We start from the raw sequence: 23,253 nt of genomic DNA on the forward strand, positions 1-23,253 counted from the left end.
TTGATATAGTAATATTGCAAGCTTAGGAAGGTCACAATATAAGATTGAGAAGAAGACAGACTGCCAACTTGAGTATTGAACCCCATAGCATGAGCAGCACACCAAATACACTCTTTCAGTGACCTAAACATGCTTGGAAAGAAGACAGTTTCAACTGAGCTAACCATTTTCCCTATATCCAACCACCTCCTCCTCCCATCCATTGCTAAAACTGTCACAGTAGTCCCCTGAATGAATAAATCCTTCTCAAGGCCATCCTCTGCCCAGTGAACAGATCTTGGGCAACGAGAAAAGCTCTGCAATTCAGATCCTGTAAATGAAATATTCACTTCTTTCAGAATTTCCAGTTTGTAAAGGAAAGCAAAAGAAAATAAAACAAATAAATTCATTAGAAAAGAACGGTTGGAATCTGAATAATAGAAGTATGAACTTTACAATAGTTCAAGTTCCAACATCGCATAACCTATTTATCCACGTTATTCCAGAAACAGACAGTTCTCCATGCAGTAATAGCTAAATACCCATTTTGGGCTTAAAATTTGGAACATGCTTCAAATATAGAAATGTCAATAATAGAAAAGGATCATCACAGATTTGCAGAGGTATCCGGAACATGCAAGCAACATTTCTCAGGTTAGAATTTTCAAGTTCAATGTGAAGCATAAACCATAAAGAGAAACATGAATCATCATCTTTATCAATACATAGCCATAGGAACTTCCAGAAACTCCTGATTTCTATCCTAATAGCAAAGTTAATGGGCTATTACCTCAATCCTCAAAGAGACTGTTCACAAAATACAAAACCTCTGTAGGTTGACAGCATAGCCAATCTTCAACCATCTCCTGTCCACGGCCCTAATCTAAATATCATCATCTGCACTCAACCTATCTTGCTAGGTGTGGTAAGCATTATAGGCATGGTTTTGGATATTAGTTTTGGAGAGTGTCTCACCTGGAGATAGAAACCGGTATGACTCGCCCAACTCATTCCAGCTTGGCCAGAATCATTCGGCTGTCTGGTTCAAAGCATGACTCACCCAGGAACTCGTTCCATTGCCCACTGGAACCAAGTCAACTTGGAGTAACTAGGTTTGGATGACATTTAGAAACATGGTTGGGGCAATTGCTAGATATACCAATGAGCATGAAGCGTACCTGAGCATCAAATTCCTCATGTCAGGTAATAAAGATGGGCACGCAAGGTGGAATTGAGGAACACACATACCACCATTGGACAGAAAATGGAATGAACAACTATGATAGTCCAGTCCTTTAAAAAATTGAAGTGCCCAAATGGGATAATCTTTAAGGGTACAGGTTCCCCCTTTCCCAAAACTTGGAAACCCATATATGAATCCATTTAGAAGTCCAATCCCAATATCTTGATTTCCAGCGGCAATGCATCATGGACCCATTTAGTGGGATTTCGAACTCCAAAATTATCAGTTATCGAGAATTTGCACTGTATCATGCCAATAGGGCAACAAACTCAACTTGTTCATTGTGATATGTTAGGAAGTGTTTTGACATTTTTAATCTTATCGGCAGGAAGGAATGGCCAACACCTGTCATATTGGTACCCCAAGATTTTGGATTTTGAGGATCCACCAAATCTGATCTTTGTCGTACTCAATACCCATAGGCGTAGACCGGTAAAATGGGTGAAGATGCTCAAGTAGTCCCTAAATGAGTTATTGCATTATAGGAGACACTAAATCCTTCAGGATAAGGAGTTTGGATTGCCCATATCCCTTTTTATTTCTGTTTTTTTTTTAATCCCATATTTATTAACACATCTTTTTTTATTATTTATTAACAAGTCATTTTATTTGAAAAGTTGAAATTTCACACGCCTGAAGAGAGTAGCTAGAGAACTGAATATGGCATGAATCCATGCTGAAATACATAAATATTCAAGCACATTTGCCTTTTAGTCCGAGATTGCAAGTACATATATCATTTTAAAGAACCAATAGAAGACCTAAAAAACCCCACTTACCTACCAAAGAAATTGAAGATGTGTACTTGTAGAGTTGCGATGGGGACATCATGCGCACACGCACGCCGCCCACCCTACGCACGTACTCAAGGAGGAGGAAGGCCCCACGATCGATCTGGATCGACAACGACATCTATGGAGGATCACTTAACTAGGAAGTTATGCTATGGATCATTGGAGTGGACCCGATCATCATGTGGATCCCACCATTGGATCTCATGATCGGGACCCACTATCCTAGATGATCTAGGATTTTGAGTTTTGGTTATTATTACTATTAGATGAACGGTTTTGATTGCGTTGATTAGTTGTTATTTTTGTTACTTCGTCTCTAAGTCTTAGTGTGCACACATAGCGCGGCTTTTGGGGTTTAGGGTTTTCTTATAAATAGGCAACCCCATGTAGGTTTTTTTTCATTGAAGCTTATGAATAAAATTCTACATTTTTTCTTCTCTATCCCTCTGAGTTGAAGAAGCTAATTGGGTGCGAAACCCTCCCTTCCTCAAAGAGCTAACTACCGTGGTGCGAAGCCAGAACTATCCCAAATCATCCCTATCTCTTCCACCCCACATCCACTATCTTCCACAGCCCTCCCTTCTTCAGATTTATCCTTTTTTTGTGCCTGAGTTTTCCACTACAGCAGATTTCCAGATTCTGGAAACCAGAGGGGCTGAAACTTTGGCGGAACACCACACACACACCGGAAGGCGAATAGTCGCAAAACTTGGTGTGAGAATGGGCCTCCCCTAGCCAACCACACCCAAGGAGTCTGTTTCCAGTTTCATGGGCCCTACACACATACGGCTAGACAGCCACACACGTAAGTCCAGGTGGGCCTGCTATCCACACGCAGAATCCTTCTCAGGTTCTTCTTTCTCCTCTATTTATCTCCTCTCTCACCTTAAATCTCAAACCCTAACCCTAGAAAATCTCAAATTCTAAGTATTTCCAACTTTTGCAAACCCTAGGTTCTTCTCTATTTGAAACATGGTGAATCTCTTGGATTGGGGAACAGTCCTTTGCAGGATTGGATGAATCTAGACTCCATTGGGTATTGTTTGGTTTATAATTCTACTTGATTCAGCCCTAAACGTATGTAGGCTTGGACCCCCGTAGATTCCCCTTGTTAAATGTTTAAACGTATGTGGGACGTGATTTTTTTTGTGATTATTTAGAAATTGGTATGATCTAAAGCTTGAAATCTTGCACCTCATATTTAATTTCAGGCCCTGCATCAAATTTGGTATCAGAGCCTAAGTTTTTCATAGGGGAATGCATTGCATGTATAGGGTATAGTCTATTCATGTCTATTTTGCATCAAGTCTCATCATATAGGGCTGTTTAGGACCCATCATTCACAACACGGACTGCCGAATTTTCTGTTATCAGATTTTCCCAATTTTCATGGCTGAATTTTCTGTTAACAAACTATTTGGGCAATTATGTTGCTGGAATTTTAGTAGCGTTATGTAGTTTCCCTCCTATAAAGTCCTATAGGATCATTTAGTCCCATTTAGACGAATATAGTTGCATTTGAGGGTCTTTGAGTTGAGTGAGTGGATGTATGTCCACACGTAATAGTCGTGGTTTTGGTTTGCACCCCACGCTAAACATGAAGCAGTTACAAGAGTCAAATGGACAACATAACCCAGTAGTTTTGAGTTTTTGGGTAAACGCTTAGAACAACGTATTGACCAACGCTTGGATCAGAACAACATACGTGTTATCCAACTAGAGACTTCCGCCCAGACAAACCATGCCATGGGGGAAAGATGCCCAATCTCAAGCAGGTGGTCAGGAGAACCGATAAAGGAATGGGGGTAACCAAAGGAATGGTCATGGGCGAGCACCCCTGCACCCACACCGCGAGGGGCATCATGATCATTATGACCCAAATGCGCAACTCCTCAAGGGAGTTAGAGTAGATGCCCCTACGTTTGATGGCCACATGGACCCTAAAGCTTTTCTAGATTAGTTGGCGGATATGGACCACTATTTTGAGTGGTATGACATATCAGATGCTCGTCGAATCCAATTTGCCAAGATGAAGCTTGTGAGTCAAACAAAGAGGTATTGGGCTACTATGGAGCAAAAGAAAGAAAGGTCGAGGGAACTCTCAATAGTCTATTGGGGAGAAATGAAAAAAACTTTTAAGGAAAAATACTTCCCTTTCTTTTATCACTTGAGGTTGGTTGAACAATAGCAGTCTCTTCGACAAGGTTCCATGAGTGTGACTGAATACATTGAGATGTTCGAAGAGTACTTGTCCCAATGTGAAGTTGAAGAGGATCCTATACTCACTCTTGCTCGATTTAAGACGGGCCTCCGTTTTGACATTAGAAGAGAATTGCTCGCCAAGGACATAGACACTCTTGAACAGATGTATCAAGTAGTGTTGGAGGTCAAGCAATATCTCAAAGCATCTGTGGGAAGGCAGTTTGAGTCTCGTGATTCTGGCGCTAAGGCCAACCCTTCTGGGGATAAACCTGGCACCACATATCAGTATAAGCCTTCTAGTAGTTCTCAGTCTAAGCCCAAGGATGATAAGGGTAAAGAAGTTGTCGGATCTAGCTCGCGCATAAGCGATGCGACTACGTGTTTTAGATGTTAGGGATTTAGTCACTTTGCGCACCAGTGTGGCACGAAAGAAGGCACTAAGATGTTCCTTATTGAGGGGCAAGTAGAAGTAGTGCCCCCAGAAAGTGACGATGAGAATGAAGAATATGAGCCAGCAGAAACTCCTAGTGATGAGGAAGAGGGAGCGCAAGAGACCGCGACCCTTGCAGTTGTGCGTTGTGCCTTCGCACAAGCAAAGAATACCGATGATTGGCGCCGCAAAACGATTTCCGATACTTACACAAAATGTGGTGATAAGAGCTGCAAGATGATCGTGGATAGCGATAGTTGTGCCAACGTGGCATCAACTGGCACTGTGAGCCGTCTGGGCTTGAAGCTTGAAGCCCATCCTCAACCCTATAGAGTATCTTTGGTTGATGAAACTTTCATTCAAGTCTCGCGCCTTTGTCTTGTTCCTACTCAGTTTGGATCATATAAAGACACACTTTGGTGTGATATTATTCCTATTCAATTTGGGACATATAAACCTATGAAGCCTATTGATCTTGTCCCTATGTCCCTGTCCCATAGGCCATCGGAGTTTGCAAATTCCTTTGCACATCACATTCATTCATTACATCAAGAAATCAGGAAAAAAATAATACTAGTAATGACCATTACAAAATTTCTGCAGACCAACACAAACGATTCAAGGAATTCAATATAGGATGCTCTATGATGGTCCGCATCAGGCCAGAGCGATACACTCAAGGAGCCGTTTGTAAATTACACGCGCATAGCGCTGAACCATTCGAAATTATAAAACGAAATGGTCTCAATGCGTATGTGGTAGATCTTCCACCTTCCATGGGAATTAGTTCCACATTCAATGTGGAGGATTTAGTTGCATTTCAGGGGACTACTGATACATTGTCCAGCTTTTCACCGAACCATCCTGATTCCCCAGACTTTTCCTTTGATCCATGACCTCTTCCCGACCCATCTTCCCAGCCTCTACCTCTCATGCCTACTCTTCCCACACCCAGAAAAGAGATAAAGGATATTCTAGACCATCAGATAGTATCGACATTGGACAGCGGGTTTCAAAAGTTCCAGGTAAAGTGGAAGTCACGCCCAGCTTCAAACAGTACGTGGCTCACTGAGGAGGAGCTTCAGAGACTTGATCCTGACATTTTGAAGTGGTTTAGGAGTTTTGTTTCGCCAGTGGCGAAACTTTCGCAGCCGGGGGGAGTTGATGGGGACATCATGCGTACACACACGCCCCCCACCCTACGCACGTACTCAAGGAGGAATGCCTCACTATCGATCTAGATCGATGACGACATCTATGGAAGCCCTCTAAGCTAGGAGGTTGTGCTATGGATCATTGGAGTGGACCCAATCATCATGTGGATCCCACCATTAGATCTTATGATCGGGGCCCACTACCCTAGATGATCTAGGATTTTGAGTTTTGGTTATTATTGCTATTAGAAACATCATGAACAGTTTTGATTACGTTGATTAGTTGTTATTTTTGTTACTTCATCTCTAAGTCTTAGTGTTCGTACATGGCGCGGCTTTTGGGGTTTAGGGTTTTCTTATAAATAGGCAATCCTATGTAGGTTTTTTTTCATTGAAGCTTATGAATAAAATTCTGCATTTTTTCTTATCTATCCCTCTAAGTTGAAGAAGCTAATTGGGTGCGAAACCCTCCCTTCCTCGAAGGGCTAACTACCGTGGTGCGAAGCCAAAACTAACCCAAATCATCCCCATCTCTTCCACCCCACATCCACCATCTTCCACAACCCTCCCTTCTTCAAATTTATCCTTTTTTTGTGCTCAAGTTCTCCACTACAGCAGGTTTCCAGATTCTAACCTATCAGAGGGGCTGAAACTTCAGCGGAGCACTACACACACACACCGGAAGGCGGATCGTCGTGAGACTTGGCGTGAGAGTGGGCCTCCCCTGGCCGACCACACCCAAGGAGTCCGTTTCCAGTTTTGTGGGCCCCACACACGTGCGGCCAGACAGCCACGCACGTGCATCCAAGTGGACCTGCTGTCCACACGCAGAATCCTCTCAGGTTCTTCTCTCTCATCCATTTCTCTCCACTGTCGCCTTAAATCCCAAACCGTAACCCTAAAAAATCCCAGATTCTAAGTATTTCCAACTTTTGCAAACCCCAAGTTTTCCCCTATTTGAAACATGGTGAATCTCTTGGATTAGGGAACAGTCCTTTGCAGGATTGGATGAATCTAAACTCCATTGGGTATTGTTTGGTTTATAATTCTACTTGATCCAGCCCTAAACGTGTGTAGGCATGGACCCCCGTAGATTCTCCTTGTTGAATGTTTAAATGTATGTGGGACGTGATTTTTTTTGTGATTGTTTAGAAATTGGTATGATCTAAAGCTTGAAATTTTGCACCTCATATTTAATTTCAGGTCCTGAATCAAGTTGAATAGTATAAAATTTAAACTTTGGGGATCTAAACATGATGTTGGCAATTGGGAATTGGGATGTTCTTAGGGTGGTTCAACAATGAAGAGCATCACTAAGAATTTGTGCAGAAAATTCGTGATTACACAAATGGGAGTTGTGCGTGGAAGAAGTTATACAGTGGCACAACTGCAAATCTTTAAAATGGGACTGCTGTATGCATGAGAAGGCTCCTAACTTTCTTGGTTGCTCGTCTAATCATTGGTTCTGAGGGTCGGCACAGAACTGAGCTAGTGAGTCTCTAACTGTTGATTATGAGAAACCTGAGCATATGGATTTTACAGGTGTTCCAGTCTGGGTATATACTGTCTTCTCCACTGCTGGGTACGAGTCTTTGAAAACCATCCTTTTCATTGGAAGTGTTCCAATACCAAATTAGTAGTAAGCATCGCAAAGTAATAATAAAAAGTTATATCTCAAAGAAAATGTACTGATCGGAAGCAGTAAAAGATAAAAGATCTCCATAATCATAAAAGCAAAGTAACCTTCGCACATACGCATCCCTTGTTTCCACAACAACACCCAAAAAAAAAGTAACAAAATACTAATAATAATAATAAAATAATAAAATAAGATCACTTGAATCAGTAGAACCAGAGATGACCCAAAAAAGAAAAACCTTCAAATCTCTCAAAACAATAGAACAAGAGATGATCCATGCCATGCACAAAGGAAAACAGGGACATTGGACATACCAGGAACATTCTTTTCATTCTTGTTGGAAACATGCCCCGTCACCTGGGGCAACTGCACCTGCCTCATCCAATAAAAATTCTGTGGTATCCCACTACGAAGCATTTTGGAAAAGACAGCAAGTCTCTTCTGTGTGCTTAGATATGGTTGACCAGTCTCTGAATCTATCATACTCAGAAGTGTGTGTGAGATCTGCAATAAAATATAGTTCAGAGATGAATGCAACAAAAACTGGAATATGCATTGAAAGAAAGAGAGTTAACTGTGATATACCTGTACAACCAATTGATTACACCACAAAATAGATTGGTGCTCCATTGAAAGCCAAACATTCCTCATACCTGTGCTACCAATCATAAAACCATGACTGGAAGGCACAATCCCATCCAGTGAAGCCAACTTTGACCGAACCTGAAAAGGTAAAGACACAACCCTTATGTGCCACATTAAAATTGCAATGTTGAGAATGGGCATTCAAGTAAGAGAGTAGTTCAAGGGGGGAAATTACAAGTTGTCAAAGTACTGAAAAAGATGCTATATACAAAATATCCATGAACTCAGCAAAAGAAACCCCTAAACTTCAAAGAGGATCCAGAAATATGAGAAATTAGGCATAACTCATGTAAAGACGTCTAGTTTTGCATATGCAATATGAAGAAGTTTAATAAGGAATACGAATTAATGACCTCCACATATTCAAGGATAAACAAAAGGCATCCAACCAACGATTGTCAAAGTGGAGATTTGATGTCTGATAAACTTTGAATAATACCAACACCATCTCATCCTAGCTATCTCATGTCGGTTGGCTTTTAACAATAACCATACACTATACTTAAACATGTATGATAGCTATCCTGATAGAAGTTACCAAACAGTCATACATGAGAGTATACAGGGCTACAAGAGAAATGGAAAACTAACATCAGTAGTGTACGCTATTCCGGTAAAATACTTCTTTCAATTATATTTCTTTCCATGCAATCATCCTGCTAAATGCTTCTTCCGATTATATTTCTTTCCATGCAACCATCCTGCTATGATTAAGCAATCATTTCCACTGATGATCACGACTAGCTCCAACCAAGCTCATGCGAGGCTACAGGTTTTCGCAGCATCCACATCGCAACATATAACCATATACAAGATTGGAAACTTCATGAATATCAAATAAATAAAGCCCATGTTATATCGATTAACAAGCAGGTATCATCTGTAAAATCACATTTTCACTAGTTAAAACACAGAACATAGAATTGAAATGATAGATCAACAACGTTCCATGTGCAATCTCACCCAAACAAAAAAACATGCAGTCCACTAGAAGTACCAGAGTGCAAGGTCCAAGGATGAAACCTGGTAATCGCGAATACCACCAGAGACAGAGACGACAACAACATGAGAGAGTGTGGGACCTGACACCCGGCGGCCTGTATGAGTTCTCTGGACCTCATATCCCTTTTTCCATTCTCTATTGACTCGTGAAAAGAAATGACCCAAAGATGGCTGCAATGCCACAGGAGGTGACCTGTATAAGTTGTTCGAATTTGTCAGGCATGTAGTGACTGGAACAAGAAGATGCATAAGATTTGTAACTACAATGAAGAGAGTAAAAAGAAGCTAAGAAGGTTACTGGTGTGGGCTTGAAAGAGTGAGAACAGTCTCAACCGCTGACTTCCTTAAATGTGGGTGGACAACTGCAGCTCTGGCAACAAAACCACCCATAGAATGGCCGACCAAAATTACACTTCGGGGGAAGTTTCCAGACACTTCAGCACCTTCCTTGGATCGAGCATCACGTGACTCTTTATATTGATCCAAAATCTTCAGACATTCAAGCAGGATCAGACAACATGCTTAAAGTATACATCATAAGTGTAGAGAAAGAGATCAGAATACATGAATAGATTAGTGGAAGAAAATCTTCAACATGCATAAGAGCAAATATTGATGTGGAGTATGTGCCTCCAATAATATGAGTCCAATATATAACAGATACGAAAGGATTATTGCACATGCCTTAATGTTTATTCAAGCTAAAATTTCTTGTTTGAGAATGGGTAATTCATGTAAAACTGGCCATCTATTGCTGTAGTTGCCTTGAAGATTATAGGCAAAATGTGCTCCAAACATATTGCAAGTAAATTTCTTGTCCATGTTTAATAATATATATAATGCCGACACATCCCCCTCAGAAGTCCAAAAATTCATTCTGTGGAATCCAATTATCTTTCGAATTTTGTCAGGGACTAGTCATGTAAAAGGATTTTCAAAAAAAGAAAAGAAAAGAAGATGAGAGAAAAAGACTAGTCATCTAAAAGGCTAGTGAACATGAACTAGTGTGACTGGCCTGACCCAGTCAAACATCATTATACTTGAAGGTTACACATTTTTGTAAAGCATAAAAATAAACAAACCAAAAAAGGAAATGTACTTAGACTAATGCAAAAGCCTTTAATTTACACAAGAACAAAACCCAGAACAGAAAAGTGGTGCAGTTGAGAAAGCCAAGTACTCGAAAGTAACACTCCATGCAATTTGAATAACAAGCTAATCAATAAAGGCTTTTTAATTGCAATTTGAAGTATTTTGCTGATGCAACCATGATTTATTTCCTTTCACTTAAAATTTAAATTATGTACAAAATAAGAGGATGTAAGTGTTACCCTGTGGATGGCATATACAACATATTCAGCATGTTCTTCAAGTATCCTGCCATCCATAGCAGAATGTTCCTCTTCAAGATCTACAGCAAACCAGTCCAGCATGCAAGTGTACTGGTTAGGGGGTGCAAGGCCATTAGAGTCCTCCAATGCCATATCCCTTCCTCTTTCTTCAGGTGTGAGGGTTGCCTCCTGATAATATGTAAGCTCAAGTGGACCACCTTGATAAGCCCTATCAGATTCTGCTGCCAAGGAGCGCACCTGGAAACAGGAAAGGGAGCAAAAGAAATGGAAGGAGAAACAGCACCTGTTATAACTTATCGGCTACAAATGAAACAAGAACCACTTCCAATAGGAAAACAAGGGCTTAAACAAGCACAAGGGTAGAACTAATGGATTACGTTTGCCAGGACAAAGGGTTATAAAATCACTCTCAAACAAGAAATTGTAAATGGCAAAAAATAAAAATAAAAATGGAGAACCATGAAATAAATATGCCAATGCTTGGCCACAACTGGTTTATGGGCTAATTTAAAGATGCAAATATTTAACCGACATCTAAATTTTACCATCTAAAAAAAGCCTTATAAGACTTTTTTTTCCGTAAAAGCCTTTATATATATATATATATATATATATATATATATATATATATATATATATATTATATATATATATGTTTTGGGTATAGGACAATTCTATGCATGCTCAAATGCCCAATGTAGAAGAAATCAAGAAATCGACTTTCCCAAAGTACGCACGCAAGGAGGAGGAGAGCCCCACCATCATCTGGATCGATGACAACATCCATTGAGGGCCTCCTAGTTAGAGGACTGTGTCTTGGTTCCTTGGAGTGGACCCGATCATCATGTGGATCCCACCATTGGATCTCATGATCGTGGCCCACTACCCTAAATGATCTAGGACTTTAAGTTTTGCTTATTATTGTTATTAGGAACATTATGAACGGTTTAGATTACATTGATTAGTAGTTATTTCTGTTACTTCGTCTCTAAGTAATAGTGTGCGCACATGGCGCGGCTTTTGAGGTATAGGATTTTCTTATAAATAGGCAACCCCTTGTAGGTTTTTTCTCATTGAAGATTATTAATAAAATTCTGCGTTTTCCTGCTTCTCTAATTCTCTGAGTTGTGGAAATCCAATTGGGTGCGAAACTCTCCCTTCTTCGAAAGGCTAACTACTGTGATGCGAAGCCGCACCCATCCCAAATCGCTCTCATCTCCTACCCTCAATATTCATCATCTCCCACAATCATCCTATATCCAAATCCATCCCTTTTTGCAACCAATCCTCCTTCTACAGCAGATTTGTAGAACCAAGCCCTGCAGGATGGCTGAAACTTCGGCAGAGCACTGTGCACAAACCGAACATCCAATCGGCCTGAAACTTAACGTGAAGGTGGACCTCCCCTGGCCGACCAGACCCACGCTGGCTGATTTCAAAACCGTGGGCCCCGCGCACGTGCGTCAGGCCCGGGCCGCTGTCCACACATGTGGATCATCTCGGGTTCGTTTCTATCTTATATTTCACGCCTCTCTCGCCTTATTTCCCTAACCCTAACCCTAAATAATCCTAAATTTCAAGTTCTATTCCACTTTTGCAAACCCTAGGCTTTCCCAATTTGAAACATGTGAATCCCTTGGATTGGGAAATAATCTTTTGCATGTGTAGATGAATTTACTCTCCTTTGAGCATTGTTTAGTCTATAATTTTTAATTGATCCAGCCCTAACATGTGTAGGCTTGGACCCTCGTACATTCCCCTTGTTGAATGCTTAACTTTATGTGGGATGTGGAATTTTTGTGATTGTTTCTAAATTAGTATGATCTAAAGTCTGATATCTTGCATATCATATTTAATTTACATGTCCTGCATCAAATTTGGAAACAGAGCCTAGGTTTTAATAGGGGATTGCATTGCATGTTTAGGGTTTAGTCTATTCACATTTATTTTGCATTAATTCTCATCATATAGGGTTGTTTAGGACCCATCATTCACAACATGGACTGCTGAATTTTCTGTTGTCAAAAAATCCCCAATTTTCATGGCTGAATTTTCTGTTAACAAGTTATTTGGGCAGTTATATTGCTGGAATTTTAGTAGTGTTGTGTAATTTCCCTCATATAGAGTCTTATAGGATCATTTAGTCTCATTTAGGCACATATAGTTGCATTAGATAATCTTTGAGTGAGCGATTGTATGCCCACGCGTACTGGTCGTGGTTTTGGTTTACACCCTACAGTAAACATGGAGCAATTGCAAGAATCCGTAAACGACCTAACTTGACAGTTTGAGTCTTTGGGTAGGCGCTTGGAACAACGTATTGACCAACGCTTGGATCAGATTAATGTACGCATTACCCAACTAGAAACCACCATTGAGGTAGATGTCCAATCGCAAGTAGGTGGTCAAGAGGATAGACCAAGGAATGGAGGTGGCTAAAGAAACGGTCATGGGCATTAGAGTAGATGCCCCTACATTTGATGGTCACTTGGACCCTAAAGCTTTTTTAGATTGGCTGGTAGATATGGACCATTATTTTGAGTGGTATGACATGTCAGATGCTCATCAGGTCCGATTCGCCAAGATGAAGCTTGTGGGCCAAGCAAAGAGATTTTGGGCTACTGTTGAGTGAAAGAAAGAAAGGTCGAGGGAGCCCCTAATAGTCCATTGGGGAGAAATGAAAGAAACTCTTAAGGAGAAGTACATCCCTCTCTCTTATCACTTGAGGTTAGTTGAGGAATGGCAATCTCTTCGACAAGGTTCCATGAGTGTGGCAGAATACATTGAAAAGTTCGAAAAGTACTTGACCAGGTGTGAAGTTGATGAGAATCCCGTACTCACTCTTGCTCGATTTAAGACGGGCCTCCGTTCTGACATTAGGATAGAGTTGCTCGCCAAGGACAAAGACACTCTTGAACAGTTGTATCAAGTAGTGTTGGAGGTTGAGCAATACATCAAAGCATCTGTGGGAAGGCGGTTTGAGTTTCACGATTCTGGCGCTAAGGCCAACCCTTCTGGGGCTAAGCCTAGCATTGGATACCAAAACAAACCTTCAGTAATTCTCAGTCTAGACCCAAGGATGATAAAGGTAAAGGAATTGTCGGGTCTAGCTCACGCAGAAGTGATGCAACTAGCTGTTTTAGATGTCAGGAGTTTGGTTACTTTGCCCACCAAGGTGCTCCTTATTGATGGGCAAGTAGAAGTAGTGCCCCCAAAAAGTGACAATGAGGAGGAAGAGTATGAGCCAGCAAAGACCCCTAGTGATGAGGAAGAGGGAGCGCAAGAGTGTACAACCATGGCAGTTGTGCGTTGCACCTTTGCCCAAGCAAAGAATACCGATGATTGGCGCCGCAACACGATCTTCTATACCTGTGCAAAGTATGGTGATAAGAGTTGCAAGATGATCGTGGATAGTGGTAGTTGTGCCAATGTGGCATCAACTAGCACCGTGAGCCGTTTGGGCTTGAAGATCGAAGCCCATCCTTAACCCTATAGAGTGTCTTAGGTTGACGAAACTTTCATTCCAATCACGCACCGTTGTCTTATTCCTATTCAGTTTGGATCATATAAAGACACTTTGGTGTGATGTTGTTCCCACGGATGTTGGACATTATTTTGGGTAGGCCCTGGCTCTATGACAGAAACGTCACCATATTTGGTCGTTTAAATGTGTGTACATTCTAGTTTGAGGGCAAGAAAGTCAAGCTAAATCCACTTCCACCCAAGAACGCGACTGGAAAGGAGTCCACCACAAAGAGTGGTATGAGCGGCTCAAAGGAATTGAAGGCGTCGAAGTCCAAGTCTAAGCCTCTCCATATTCTAAATGCCAAAGACTTTGAGCAAGAAACTGAGTCGGACTCGGTGGTGTACGCCCTTATGGCTAGGGAGAGTGCACCAGAGGCTAGTATAGAATTACCCACTGAAGCCATTTCGGTAGTGGATGAGTTCCGTGATGTCTTTCCTGCGGATTTACTGAATGAGCTTCCTCCTATGAGGGATATACAGCATGTCATTGATTTAGTCTCTGGGGAGACTTTACCAAACCTCCCTCATTATAGAATGAACCCAAAGGAGTATGTAGAGTTGAAAAGACAGATTGATGAGCTCCTATAAAAGGGTTTCATTCGAGAGAGCACGGGCCCGTGTGCCGTGCCCGCCCTTCTTAAACCTAAGAAGGATGGCACATGGAGGATGTGTGCTGATAGTAGGGCCATCAACAAAATCATAGTCAAGTATCAATTTCCCATACCGCGTCTTGATGACATGTTGGATATGATGGCCAACACTAATATCTTCTCAAAAATTGACCTTAAAAGTGGATATCACTAAATTCGCGTATGCCCTGGTGATAAGTGAAAGATAGCCTTCAAGACGAAGGATGGGCTATACGAGTGGCTAGTCATGCCTTTTAGGCTGATTAATGCCCCAAGTACTTTCGTGCGTGTGATGACCCAAGTGTTGAGGCCCTTCATGGGGAAGTTCCTAGTCGTCTACTTTGACGATATCTTGATTTATAGCATGACCAAGGAACGACACCTTAATCATTTGAGGCAGGTTTGTGGGATCCTTAGAGCCGAGAAATTGTACACCAACCTAAAGAAGTGTGCGTTTATGTCTAGTAGTGTTATCTTCTTAGGTTTTGTTGTGTCAGCTGAGGGTGTATCGGCGGATCCCGAAAAGGTTAAAGTCATTGTCAATTGGCCTGAACCCCACAATATTCACGAGGTGCGCAGCTTTCACGGCTTAGCCACCTTCTATAGGTGGTTCATTTGAGGTTTCAGTTCCATTATAGCTCACATCACGGATTGCATAAAAAAATGAGAGTTTCAATGGACAAAGGCAGCCTCGAAAGCCTTCAAGGAGATAAAGGTCAGGATGACCGAAGCTCCAGTCACACAACTTCCGGATTTTTCAAAAGCTTTTAAAGTCGCATGCGACGCGTCAGGAGTCAGCATAGGAGGAGTACTTAATCAGGAAGGGTACCCTGTCACCTTTTTTAGTGAGAAACTGAATGAGACGAAGCAAAAATACTCCACCTATGACAAAGAATTCTATGCGGTAGTGTAATCGTTGCGCCACTGGCGTCATTATCTATTGCCGCAAGAATTCGTCTTATTCTCAGATCACGAGGCCTTGAGATATCTGAACTCTCAGAAGAAATTAATCCCTAGGCATGCCAAGTGGGTTCAATTCCTTCAAGAGTACATTTTTTTGCTTAAGCACAAGGCCGGTGTAGAGAATAAGCTTGCCAACGCATTGAGTCGTTGAGTCGCGTTACTCAATTCCATGAGTGTTGAAGTCACGGGCCTCGAGCGTGTCAAAGAAGATTATTCTGAGTGCCCAGATTTTGGAGTTGTGTACACGTCGTTGTTAGAGAATCCGTCAAGAGCTAGTAGTAAGTACTTGATTTTAGACGGATACTTGTTTAGGAGTGATCGCTTATGCATACCACGCACCTCCCTCCGCGATTTTCTTATCTAAGAGTTACATTTAGGAGAGGTCGCGGGTCATTTTGGTCGAGACAAGACCATTGCCCTAGTGGAGGATAGGTTCTATTGGCCAAGCCTCAAGCGAGACGTGGCCAAAACTATAGGGTAATGTCGTACTTGTCAACTGGCAAAGTAGAGAAAGCAAAATACAAGACTATACACACATTTGTCAGTTCCATTCATCCCTTGGCAGGACATCAGTATGGACTTCGTGCTTGGGCTCCCCAAGACTCTTTGGAAACACGATTCCATATTTATTGTCGTGGACCGTTTTTCTAAAATGGCCCACTTCATTCCTTGTTCTAAGACCTCCGACCCATCTCATGTTGCCAAGTTGTTCTTTAGTGAGGTCGTCAAACTTCATGGGTTACCAAAAACCATAGTGTCTGACTGTGACGTGAGATTCATGAGTTATTGTTAGAAGACACTATGGCACATGATGAATACTATGCTCCAATTTTCTTCTGTCTACCACCCTCACACCGATGGTTAGACTGAGGTGGTCAATAGGAGCCTAGGGAGTTTGCTCAGATATTTAGTGTGGGGGCACACTAAGACATAGGACACCGCACTACCTATAGCCGAGTTTGCATTTAATAGTTCTATCAATGGGTCCACAGGTTTAAGTCCTTTTAAAGTCGTTACTAGTTATAAACCTAGGAAGCCTATTGATCTTGTCCCTATGTCACTGTCCCATAGGCCATCAGAGTCTGCAGAGTCCTTTGCGCATCACATTCATTCATTGCATCAAGAAATCAGGCGAAAGATCACTACTAGTAATGAACATTACAAACTTTCTGCAAACCAACATAAACGTTGCAAGAAATTTAATGTAGGGGACTCTGTGATTTGCAGTCAATCCTCCTTTTTTGCAGCCAATCCATCCCTTTTTGCAGCCAATCCTCCTTCTATAGCAGATTTGCAGAATCAAGCCCTACGGGATGGCTGAAACTTCGGCAGAGCACCGTGCACAAACCGGACATCCAATCGGCCTGAAACTTGGCGTGAAGGTAGACCTCCCCTGGCCGACCAGACCCAGGCTACCCGATTTCAGATTCGTGGGCCCCACACACTTGTGGGCAGGATCTCACGCACGTGTGTCAGGCCCGAGCCGCTGTCCACACGTGTGGATCATCTCGGGCTCGTTTCTCTCTTCTATTTCACACCTCTCTCACCTTATTTCCCTAACCTTAACCCTAAATAATCTTAAATTCCAAGTTTTATTCCACTTTTGCAAACCCTAGGCTTTCCCGATTTGAAACATGTGAATCCCTTGGATTGGGAAATAATTTTTTGCATGTGTGGATGAATTTACTCTCCTTTGAGCATTGTTTAGTCTATAATTTTTAATTGATCCAGCGCTAATATGTGTAAGCTTGGACCCTCGTAGATACCCCTTGTTGAATGCTTAGCTTGTAGGTGCCTCCACTTGTACGGATCCTCCCCATCAATCAGATGTGCCATTACTTCACATAAGCAGATAAGCTACGTATGCCTCAAGTAGCTTATCTTGGTTTCCACTTATTCAGCAGATAAGTATGTTTGGTGAACAACATAGAACAACATACTTATCAGTCAAAAAGTAGAATAGTACATTTGGTTTCGAACATCACATAAGTACTTATCCTTCAACTTTGTTTAGTCCACCCTTAATATCCACCATTTGTCATGTGGGGCCAACCTTTAATGTGGACAATTTATGGTGGGGCCACCTTCTCCCTTTTTATGGTGTAATGATCAGCATACCCCAGCCCAATCCATTCTTAGATACAAAATTCCACATTTCTACTACATAATCATCCAAGCTTGGAAATAATCTTTTAGGCCCATAAAGTAAACTGGATGGGGTTGGGCCTGGTGACCTAGCATTCCGACATTCCTCAACTGCACTCATTTCGCTTGTAGAAAGTAGAAACTAGGCACACATGTATTTTATCTGAGCCACTCCTCATTGAAGCCCCACTGCTTAAATGCCATGTCTCAAGAGTTAGGTCCGTCATCTGGTGGGCTAATAAGGACACCATATATGGAATATTGAATGTTGGTTGACTTTCCTCAACCGTTCATTAGTTTTACACAACCACGGACCACCAGATTTTGATACTCGCATATTTTTAAGAACCCATGTCTACATAATGGGTTCTTCTTACCAAGGGCTCCCATATCACACGAGTGTGCCTCATCCCCCATGTGAGACCAGTGTAGAGCAATTTAGGGAAAAAGCCGCAAACTAGAAATCAGAAGTAGAAAAAGTGGGGCCCACATGGCAAGGCTAATAGACAGAAAACTTGGATTTTATTTATTTATTTATTTTTCTCAGTTGTAACTAGGGCTATCAACGGGTCGGACCTAGGGCTGGTCTTGGCCTGGAGTTTGAATTGTTTTGGCTGGGCTATCGAGTCAGCCCTATTCCAAATTTTGCTTTTGCCAGGCCCGAGCCCGGCCCATTGACACCCCTAGTTGTAACTTTTCCATCAAAGAAAAGGGGATACTCATTATGCAGGGCCCAACTTGGATGTAAGCCATTCATCTTAAGGGGCCGACCTTTGATGTTATTGTTAACCATCCATCACGTGGGGCCCACCATCAATGATTGTCCATCATGTGCAGTCCTCCTTCAATGTCCACCACCCATCATGTGGAGCCCACTTTTGATGTGGACCGTCCATCGTGTGGGCGCCACCTTCAAAGTGGGTTGTCCATCATGTAGGGCCTGCCTTTGATATGGGCCATTCATCATTAGGGGCTGACTTTTGATGTGGACCATCTATTATGTGAGGCCCACCTTAATGTGGGTCATCTATCATGTGGGGCCCACCATCAATGTCCACTAACCATCATGTGAAACTCACCTTTGATGTGGACCATCCATCGTGTGGGCCCCACCTTTTAAGTGGGTCGTTCATCATACAAGGCCCGCTTTGGAAGTGGTCCATTTATCGTTAAGGCCCGACCTTTAATGTGGATTGTCCATTATGTGGGCCCATGTTAATGTGGGGCGCACCTTCAATGTCCGCTACCCATCATGTGAAGCTCACTTTTGATGTAGACCGTCCATTGTGTGGGCCCCACCTTTGAAGTGGGTCGTCAATCATATGGGACCCGCTTTGGATGTGGGTCATTTATCATTAAGGGCCAAGCTTTGATGTGGACCATCCATTATGTGGGCCCACATTAATTGGGTCATCCATCATGTGGGCCCACCTTTTATGTGAACCGTCCATCATGTGGCCCCGACCTTCAATGTGGACCGTCCATCATGTGGGGCCTCCTTTGATATGGCTATCCATCAAATGGAGAGAGAGAGAGAGAGAGAGAGAGAGAGAGAGAGAGAGAGAGAGGTAGAAAAGTAATAAGTTAAAAAGCAAGAAAAAAAGCTATGGAGATAAATAACTTTTATCACATTAGTTACTTTTGCAATGACTCTTACCAAACTAACTTAAGTTAAAAAAGTAACTTATTGACTAACATAAGTTTAAAAGGTAACTTATTGGGTGGTATCCAGACAAGCCCTAAAAGAAAATATGTAGAGTTCCCCTTGACTTAAGTGCCAGCCTGGTCCATTTATCACAAAAAACATCGGACAACAAGCTCTCTCTGAGTCAAAATCAAATCATGCTGCTCTTCTCATGGTAAAACAGAGGACCATATCAGCACCACCATCATTGTCAAGGTCTTGTCCTAACTATTTGGGTCAGATTTACAAACGCTTGCCAAAAATTCCTATCTAAGGCCATACCTACGCCAAGTGAAAAATATAAATCATATCCCTCAATTCCCTTCTTTTTTTCTTTTTTCTTTTTCTTTTTTGTTTTTTTTCTTTTTTGATAGAAAACAATTTCAATAAAAGAAAAGGCAAAGCAACAAACTCCAACAAGGCAGTGGAAGGGTGTCCCCAAACTATAAAGAGCCCCATGTCACTCCTTCCTTGGTCAAACTATCAAGAAGTTAGTACCTGAACAAGTTTAAAGGAAACCAAGAAAGCAAAAGGTGATCCTTAAATCTCTTTTTCCTTCATATCCCCTCTCACCACCTCAATCCAAGTACATTGATCCTTGAAATAACTATGGACAGAAGTAACAGGTTTTTATCCTTGTGCTCGACATAGGGATGCCTTTCTGTTAGTTTTCTTGACTTACTGGTCCTGTTTTCTCTCATTTTATCCATAATCTTTATACATAATTTACTTCCATTTTCCTCTTTGTGAAGTTTTATTATTACCAATCAAAAACAAACAATCAAAGAAAGATTATGTGATAAAGAACCTTTAATGAAACACCAAGGGATGGAATAAAAAATTTTCAAGTTAGACAAGGAAACACCACAATTTTGGACCCCGCCAGGAATAATTTTTGCAATACCCTAAACATGAATCACATGAGAAACCCATGCAGAACTAGTGTTTCGGGCTGTATTTCCAATTTCCAGGACAAGAAAAACATGGAGAGGTATGAAGATGTAGTGGCCCATAGTTACGAACGTCATGAAGGAGTGGTGTAGAGTATAGCTGCACAAAGCATGAAGAGAATCGGCAACAGATTTGGGTGTGGGAGCGGGGAAGCTGTTTGTGTCAAAATGTCATCAAGTATAAAAATGCCAGGAAGCAGGAGCGGGGAAGCTGTTTTTTGTCAAAATGTCATCAAGTATAAAAATGCCAGGAAGCAGGAACGGGGAAGCTGTTTGTGTCAAAATGTCATCAAGTATAAAAATGCCAGGAAGCAGGAGCGGGGAAGCTGTTTGTGTCAAAATGTCATCAAGTATAAAAATGCCAGGAAGCAGGACGTGAGTCCAAAGCATGATTCGAAGCAGAAGCTGCACCTAGTTAGAAGGATCCTGCAACTAAGCGAGTTCGTCTGCACAGTATATTTTTTGCTTATCAAATACGACCTGAACCAAGCAGCGATAAAAATCCAGCAATCTAGAAAATGGAGTCAAGGCAATTGGCCTAGGCACCTATGTGATTGCTTGGGCAACTAGAGCTGGGTCTGTTGGCTAGGGTAAAGCTCTAGGCTTTCTATATGCCCAGGTGAGAGCACAAGGTGTTAGGTGATCACCTGTGCATCACATAAGGTCAAGCAACCACCCACAACACAAGGAAGAAACCAACTCATCACCCCTACCCTTTATAGATCTATTTCCAAACAAACAAACGACTTAGGATTTTCTTTATTTAATGACAAACTGCACTTACAATCATACTTGTGTGTACCAACGTTAAGGTAATATATGTGACAAAAGGTTATCTATGTTCTCATGTCTGGAAGCACCTTATTCCTAGCTAGGGCAATTGCATGGGTGCCCAGTCTACACTGATTGCAAAATGATATAAAAGAACAGATGTGTATGTGTAGCATATGCATATGACAACCCAAACTGTTCTTCCATCATGGACAATCATAAACAGGTCGTGGGCCTAAATTTATGGTGATTGGACAATCCTAGTCATTAAAATGGTAGAAAATTCAGTGAAGTATTTTTGAATTGTTCCATATTTGTGATTTTTATTTATATATGATAATGAACTCTTCAGATCATCATATACCACAAGTATGGTGTGAACAAGGACAAATTTTCCATTCACCCAGGTGGACTAGATCTCCTTCCTGTCAGGTGCATATTTGTGTATATATACATAGTACAACAGCAGTTTCTGACAGTTTCCTAGTTCTAAAATCACAGCAGAGCTTGCATATATCATAAGTAAGATGGATGAAAAGGACCTTGCCTGTTTGTAGCTACCACCATTGCCTGGAATGAAGAGAACCGGAACACCACTTAGCTTCTTAAGATGCTCCTTGAAATCTATCTTTTTCCAACCTTCATGGTACAAGAACAAGCCATACTTCTCAGAGGAAATGTTTGGGGGCGTAGAAATCGGTATATATGTCGGGTACATGTAGGTCATGATACAACCATTTGGAACGGGTTTTAGTAGACCGTATAGAGCAGCAAGACCTAGCCACACCGAAAAGATAACCAGAGCAACTACTCTGCATTTCTCTCTAAAACCCTGCATTGTCGGATCAAGCTTCTATTCCCAAGAAAAATCCATCCAAGAAAACACTCCTTCCCGAACAAAAGCCCAAATCTAGTGAAATTGGAAGGACTCTGAAGATATTTCAGACGGGATCTGACTCTAAGATCGAATTGCTGCGTTAAGAAAACTTCAATCAGGTCAATTTATGGAGAAATCCACCTCCAACCCTAACTACTGCAGGCGAAAGGGAATGAGAAAAACTCCGTATCAAAATCGTGTGACTGCAATTGATATTTACATGGAAATTCCTCTCAGATCATCATCTCCCGAGTAGAATATGAAGGTTCCGAATCCAGAGGAGAAATCTCTCGGTGTCGAGCTCGTTTCGAACAGAACTTCAGTTTCAAATCACAGGAGATCCGGAACTCTTCAGATAACTTGGATTTGGACGCCGGACTACTCGAATCGCAGCTTATTTGATATGAAATCACGTTTCGAGGCCGATTGAGAGCGTTCTTGAGTCCGATTCAGTTCCGTTTCTCAAAAATCTCGTGAAAACAAGACGCCGATCTTCGAAACAAAGCCGCGTCTGAGATTCGAGCTCGATCTTGAGTTCGTTATGAAGAGAAATCCATCCTCCGAGCGATAGAGATGTCGAGAAAAGGCAAAATCGCATAAAATCGAAGTAGAAATGGGTAGGAGAATCGGAAGGAGATGGACGAGCGGATTTCGGAGGGCGGAAAATGGCTGAGAGTAGATGGAAGCGGTTTACATCGTGGCGTCGCCGGTTTGGGGGTTACCGGCTGTATCCGGTCGTCGACTCAGCCGATCTGCGACCGAACGGGATTTTTACCGGGCAGTGGCGGTGACAGGGCTTGGATTGGGGATATGAATATTCATGCGACGGTCTTTATTTTGAATGTTTACAGGGATTGGCTCTTGTTAGGTTCGATTAACGTACTTGCCTAGGGCTGTAGACGAACCGAGTTAGCTCGGTTAGCTCTCTCGACTCCACTCGAAAAAGCTCGATTCGGCGCGGTTCAAAATTGAGTTCGAGCTGAGTTGAATTGAATTTTTGAGCTTGAAAAAATTTTGAACCGAGTTCAAGCTTGCTCGAGCTTCACTCGACTTACATCGAACCCAACTCAAATCGAACTCGGATCCAACCAGTTCAGTGACTCAGTTACTTTGATATTGATGTTGCTCACCAAGTATTTGATGAAATGACTCAACGAAGTGCCGGCTGGTGGCAAGAAAGGTATGTATATGAAACAAATACTTTTTTTTCTTGATTTTAATGTTGCATACAAAGTGTTTGATAAAATACCTGTAAATTCATTACTACTA

At 41.8% G+C, this 23,253-nt stretch overlaps 1 protein-coding gene across 3 annotated transcripts in view; it reads right to left on the minus strand.

Moving 5' to 3' along the window:
• LOC131257923 (GPI inositol-deacylase) overlaps positions 1-22,735 on the minus strand; it is a 53,155-nt gene extending 30,420 nt beyond the window's left edge. The window contains exons 1-7 of one of the 3 annotated variants that reach the window (XM_058258871.1): positions 21,655-22,735; positions 10,420-10,677; positions 9,387-9,577; positions 9,110-9,281; positions 8,027-8,164; positions 7,756-7,945; positions 165-310 (exon numbers count right to left, since the gene is read on the minus strand). In XM_058258871.1, the coding sequence (XP_058114854.1) occupies positions 165-310; positions 7,756-7,945; positions 8,027-8,164; positions 9,110-9,281; positions 9,387-9,577; positions 10,420-10,677; positions 21,655-21,945 (1,386 nt within the window). In that variant the 5' untranslated portion in view covers positions 21,946-22,735. Of the gene's footprint in view, positions 1-164; positions 311-7,755; positions 7,946-8,026; positions 8,165-9,109; positions 9,282-9,386; positions 9,578-10,419; positions 10,678-21,649 lie in introns of all 3 variants that reach the window. The other 2 variants (XM_058258870.1, XM_058258872.1) reach the window with 2 other exon arrangements.
• Between the last annotated feature and the right edge of the window lie 518 nt (positions 22,736-23,253).

This window comes from Magnolia sinica, chromosome 10 (assembly GCF_029962835.1).
Source record: "Magnolia sinica isolate HGM2019 chromosome 10, MsV1, whole genome shotgun sequence".
NCBI lineage: Eukaryota > Viridiplantae > Streptophyta > Magnoliopsida > Magnoliales > Magnoliaceae > Magnolia > Magnolia sinica.